Source organism: Staurois parvus, unplaced genomic scaffold, assembly GCF_062004578.1.
Source record: "Staurois parvus isolate SC_StPar_1 unplaced genomic scaffold, SC_StPar_1.0 ptg000232l, whole genome shotgun sequence".
Taxonomy (NCBI): domain Eukaryota; kingdom Metazoa; phylum Chordata; class Amphibia; order Anura; family Ranidae; genus Staurois; species Staurois parvus.
Window position 1 is genome coordinate 175,024 of NW_028318028.1, and position 6,294 is coordinate 181,317.

General features: G+C 44.6%; 1 protein-coding gene across 1 annotated transcript; it reads left to right on the forward strand.

Annotated features, from left to right (window-relative positions):
• Positions 1-998: 998 nt before the first annotated feature.
• Positions 999-3,880, forward strand: LOC149460212 (uncharacterized). Its single transcript, XM_089679871.1, has 2 exons — positions 999-1,272; positions 2,049-3,880. Exons 1-2 carry the CDS (start codon positions 999-1,001, stop codon positions 3,848-3,850), a joined length of 2,076 nt encoding a protein of 691 aa, XP_089535997.1. The 3' UTR covers positions 3,851-3,880.
• Positions 3,881-6,294: the final 2,414 nt, after the last annotated feature.

Below are 6,294 nucleotides of genomic sequence, written 5' to 3' on the forward strand. Positions count from 1 at the left end.
GCTGAAGGTCAGAGGACTGGCATAAATCATTGTAGGAACAGAGAGGAATGTTATGTGATGAAGGTTTGCTGAATGTGACAGAAGTTTTGTACAGAACTGGAAAAGTGTTGCATAAAGAAGGATAGTTGAAAGAAATTCAAGAAAATGGCAATTGTATAATGTATTTGTATCACAAAATTGTAAATGGAAGTGTGTGCTAAAACCACCGCCCTATGTTGGAATGTGGGGTGGAGGAGGGGAGGGACAGCCCTGCCCTTCATCTAACGCCTACTTTATGCCCACCACCCCAGCCCAGTACACTTCCTGCTAGCAGCCATCTTGCTACACCTGTGTTGTCACTTCCTGCCCTGCCCAGTACACTTCCTGCTAGCAGCCATCTTGCTACACCTGTGTTGTCATTTCCTGTCCAGCCCAGTGCACTTCCGTCTGGCGGCCATCTTGGTACACCCGGAAGGCCTAAATAAGGCATATACCCAGTTCTCCCTGTTCTAAACCAGGATGGTTCCTACCACACTCCCATTTTCCCCAATATGGAAGTGTCACCTTCACAAGCCGGATACATGAATGACAATGTATTCGAGTCGGATGAATAATAACCGCAAGTAGGAAGGATGCCGATAGGTATGACTCCCAAACCTATGTCAGATGTCCAATTGAATGACAATGCATCTGAATGGAGTGATCAACAGTTGCAAGCAACAAGGGCGCCAACAGATTTGATTCCCAAACCCACGCACAGTGGAGTACAACCTAAACAGGAACAGTACACAAGACAACACCGACATTCAAGATTACCGGAAGGGGCACCGGTAATGTATGTCCCTTTTACCCCATCACAAGCAGCGGCCTTAGTGACGAGTCTGCCTGACCCAGAGAAACAGCCAATACCCTTTTATCGCAGGGTAGTGCAGATACAAGAAACTTACTCAGCTGCTTGGAAAGACCTGCTCAGTCTATGCCAAATTAAAGCAGGACATGTTTTCTGGCCAGTTATGCAGATGGCCTTCAATGATGCCTGCCTGACAAGTGTTATTTCCTATTCTTCAGGCGTGGAGTTTTGTGCCCAGCTCCATGACTGGGCAAAGGAGAAATTGGCGGATCAGACTACCACCATTCAACACATCACCCAAGATAAAGGGGAGTCTGTGGAGAAGTATTATGCCAGACTCATACAGGCCTTTGATGATCTGGGCTTCTCTCAATATGAAAAGGCACATACACACATGCTCTCAACTGTTTTTGTCTCAGGGCTCAAAGAGGATATTAGGAAAGGTCTGATGGTGGCCCGCCCTGAATACCGCTCTATGAAGATGTCTGACTTACTGTTGGCGGCCAGAGGCATAGAAAAAAAAAAAAAAAAAAAACCCCAGCGCCCCTTATGGTGGTCAATGACGAAGATCCCACCTACACTCGTCAACCACCATTGCCAAATATCAGGGAAAGGATCAACTGTTATAACTGTGGGAAACGGGGACACTTTAGAAGAGAATGCAAAGCCCCAAGATATCCCAGGAAAGACAGAGACCCCCAGGAAGGGCAACGCGAACATCAACCACCATGCCCCAACTCTCGTTAGGAAAAAGGCAAACCCGTGTCACCCCTTATGGCAGTATCCTCAAACAAGACTGGGGGACCGTGTAGCTGTAATCCAGGATATTCCCCAACCTAAAGCAGCTAAACAACTGCATGCTTTTCTTGGACTCGTATCCTACTGCAGGGCATGGATCCCTGATGCATCGGTCCGTATGCAACCATTTTATGATGCTCTCAAGTCTGTGCCATTTACTTTGTCAAGTGAGGCCCTGGACAATTTTATTCTGCTGAAGCAAGCAATATCCACCGCTCCTGCCTTGGTACTTCCAGATTATGAGAAACCTTTCAAACTGTTTGTGTCAGAAAAGCAGGGTCACACCATGGGGGTCCTAGCTCAAGAACATGGAGGGCAAATTAGACCCATTGGGTACTATTCTTGTCATTTGGATCCCGTAGCTAGGGGTGGTTCTTCATGTCTAAGAGCTGTCTTTGCTGCTCAAGCTCTGCTGGATAAGACCTCGTTTTAGCACACCCCTTACTTCTTCTGGCACCGCATGACATTGCCGCCATCCTGAATCAGGTACAACCCCGACACCTGTCCACAGCTAGACATCTACAGTTGCAAATCTCCCTCCTCATTCCTGACAATGTGACCCTCCAAAGGTGTCTTACCCTCAACCCAGCCACTCTTCTGCCATTTTTCGAGGGGGGAGAAGAAGGCGAAGGTGAAGAAGGAGACCCCTGCACTACTCCACATGACTGCCTTGAAATGATGCGCATGGAAACCACACATCTCCCTACAGTGAGTGAAATTCCTCTGGAAAACCCTGATTACACACTTTTTGTGGATGGCTCCATATATGCAGATGAAAGAGGAAAGTACCACACAGGTTATGCTGTGACCTCGGAATTTGAAATCCTACAATCAGGAGTATTATCACCAACTTTCTCTGCCCAGGAAGCAGAGCTTCAAGCCCTCACTACAGCGTGTAAGATGGCAGAAGGTAAAAGAGCCAATATTTACACAGACTCAAGGTACGCCTTTGGAGTAGCTTATGACTTTGGTATCATCTGGAAAGCCAGAGGTTTTCTGACAGCATCTGGAACACCGGTAAAACACGTCCCAGCCATCAAGGATTTAATGGATGCACTGCTCCTGCCTGACCAAGTGGCTGTCTTGAAGGTTAAAGCACATGGTAAACTGAATTCTCAAGAGGCCAGAGGGAACCACTTGGCGGATATAGCTGCTAAAAAAGCAGTGAAAAACCAACGAAAAATGTCTGAGGTGGCTGAAGAGGAGAGTGAGACCTCAGTACAGATACTTTTGGCAGTGCATGTGCCATCTGACAAGCAATACCTGATTTCTATGCAAATAGCTGCTTATACAGAAGAAAGGCTGGAATGGAGTGATAAAGAAGCAGACTACGATGGAGAATTGTATTCGATGAAAGGAAAAACTTGTTTACCAAAACATATGTATCCAGCAGTTGTCCAATGGGCGCATGGACATGCACATCTCTCTAAGAACTTAATGAACTCACTGATCAACAAGTATTACTGGGCTCCAGGGATAACTACTTTAACCAGAAATTATTGCGCCTCGTGTGTAGTATGTGCAAAATGCAACCCGGGGAGGACGGAAAAGACACCGCAGAAACATCTGGCAAAACCCTTCTATCCATTCCAGAGGATACAGATTGATCATATACAAATGCCAAAAAGTGGCCGATATGAATATGCCCTAGTGGTGGTGGACATGTTCTCTGGTTGGCCGGAAGCCTATGCTGTTATAAACATGACAGCCAAGACCACGGCTAAGAAACTACTGAGTGAAGTAGTCTGTAGATTTGGGGTCCCAGAGGTGATAGAGAGTGATCAGGGTCCAGCTTTCACAGCAACCCTTACAAAAGAGATTTGGACAGCACTGGGGGTCGAGTTGGCCCTACACACCCCATATCACCCTCAAAGCAGTGGGAAGGTAGAAAGGATGAATGAGACTCTAAAAAACAGGATGCTAAAGATGGCCCAAGAGACTAACATGAGTTGGCCAGACAGTTTGCCCATTGCTCTGTTTAGTGTCAGATACACACCAAGAGGAGAACACTCCCTATCCCCTTATGAGATTTTGTTTAGCTCAGCCCCCAGACTTGGCTGTTACTTTCCGCAACAGTTGCAATTACAATCTGATGTGTTATTTGATTATGTGACTGCATTATCACGTGAATTAACCCGTATCTATGTCCAAGTGTTTTCTCCATTCCAGATTCTGAGTCAGATACAGGAACTCACAGCCTATTACCCGGAGACTGGGTATTAGTAAAGACATTTATGAGGAAACATTCCCTTGAGCCAAGATATGATGGGTCCATTCCAAGTTCTGCTGACCACAGCCACTTCTGACAAGGTGGCCGGGAAGAACACTTGGATACACGCCTCCCACTGCAAGAATGTCCCAAACCCTGAGGAAAAGGCGTCATCTATACCATGACAACTATGTTGTATATCCTTTTTCTTATAAGTCTGACAGAGGCTCAACAGGTGGCTATCACCGAAATAGGTGACACCACTATATTTTGGTACAACTCATCCAACACTTATGTAGTTATTTTCACCTTTGATTTCTGTAGTATAGATCCCATGTGCTGCTATGACCATAATCTATATGATCTTGACATAATGAGCATGTTCCGATAGTAGTGAGTAAATATACATATGTGTCATGGATGATTACTGGGAACCAAAAGATTAGAACCAGATTGGAAGGGATTTGGACTGGTGAGTGTGCCCTTGCAAAGGCCATTATGCCTCTCCACATCCTAGCAGAAAATATCCCTGACCCAACGCCTGGCCGTAGGAGGAAGCGAAAAGCTCCTTCTGGTAGTTTTGACCCACAAGTGTATATAGATGCCATTGGAGTCCCAAGGGGGGTGCCTAATAAATTCAAAGCCAGAGACCAAGTAAAAGCAGGCTTTGAATCCCTGATTCCCATGATAACTGTTAATAAAAATGTAGATTAGATAAATTACATATACTACAACCAACAGAGGTTTGTGAATTACACCAGGGATGCCCTTCAAGGAATCATTGACCAGCTAGCCCCTACATCCTACATGACATTCCAGAATAGGATGGCTCTAGACATGATTTTAGCAGAAAAGGAGGTGTCTGTAAAATGATAGAAGGAAACCGGAACATGTTGTACATATATTCCTGACAATACTGGCCCGAATGGTAAGGTTACTCTGGCTATAAAGAAATTAGAAGATCTGTCAGTGGAGCTGAAGAAGAACTCAGGTATCTCAGACCCCTGGGATCAATGTTTTAGCTGGATGAGTGGGTGGCAAAAAGTGCTCGCCCAAATAGGGGTAACGGTATTAATAATTCTAGTTCTTTTAGCTCTGATTGTATGTTGTATTCTATCATTTGTAAAGAAGTTAATAAGCAAGGTTGTAGACAACAGCACACCTGCATTTCTCCATCAAGAAGAGGAGGACCCCCTTGCGATGGAAGAGGATAAACTTTTCACTCCTCTACAGTCCCTCCCTGTCAACAGCAATTTCACAATTTTGTAGGGATAGCATCTGACTTCCTAATGTACAAAGTCTGTGGCAACGGGGTGATGAAATAGTCATCACCCGTCTAACGTACAGCATAAAAGAGTTCCAAGGTACATAAGGACAGATGAGCTAGGCTTTATAGGGACAGAGTAAAATAGTCATTTTAAGGGGGGACTGTGATGGATTTGGTAAAATGCCTATTCTGTTTTCTGTTTAAAATATACATTTTATACATATTTACTTTTATACTTTTTTATATTTCTAAATATATGTGTTGTATATATATATATATATATTTTGTCTGCTGGGGCTTTGCAGTCCTCCTTAACTTGTTTTGCTCAGAGCGATGCTCTCAACCCCTCCCTTCGCACTGAGACAATTTCACTTAGACTTTGGGAATGTGAAGGGGAGTGAAGAGATAACGGGATGAGAAGCAAGCATCAAGTTTCTACATTTCTCCTATATTTCAACCAAGCAAAATGTGCCTTTCAGAATGTGACTGTATATACGTAATAGTGACGTATACTCTATTGTTCTCTATGTATAAAAGGTTAAGCACCGCCCTGCAATAAACAGAGATGAGATGATGTGAAAGTGGTTGTACTGGACAGTTGTCCGTGTAATTATTTTCCGGCCTGCACGCAATCCATATCTCAAAATTAGGAGCAGCAGCAGAAATCCTACCCTGAGCCCGATTGTGGTTCTCCCAACCTTTTTACTATGGGGAGGGGGACTCTGATCTATGGGGGAACTCAGAGGGAATCTAGCTCTGTATACACCAGAATTCCTCTAGAAATGTACATTTACAAGTGATAATGATAATAAACTCTGCTTTCTATGGACAGTTTGAAACTTTTTAAAAAAAAAGTTCTGTTTAAAGGGAACCTTCACCCTCCCCACCCACTTTGTATCATTGCACTCCTAACCCCTCCACTGTCACAATTGAATATTTTTTAATTTCTTATTCTACTTTTTTTGCATTTTGTATGAAAATTTTTTTTGGTAATACCTTTTTCTTGTCCTTTCCCGCCACTGCCAGGATTCTCCCGCAGCATTCCAGGAAGCCTTGGGGTCCTGTACAACGCATGCGCTGCTGTGCATCATCGGGGCTCTGGCTGTCTCTTCCTGGTTCTTGCAGCTGTATCCCTGATGTAACACTGGGGCGTGTGCACGCCATCAGGGGGACGGCTACAAGAACCCGGAA

What these genes read in the sequence shown, in the direction of transcription:
- LOC149460212 (XM_089679871.1), top strand. Translation starts at nt 999, where the DNA reads ATGGCCTTCAATGATGCCTGCCTGACAAGTGTTATTTCCTATTCTTCA. An exon ending in CAAAGAGGATATTAGGAAAG is followed by an intron (nt 1,273 to 2,048) that starts GTCTGATGGTGG and finishes CTGCTGGATAAG; the next exon opens with ACCTCGTTTTAGCACACCCC.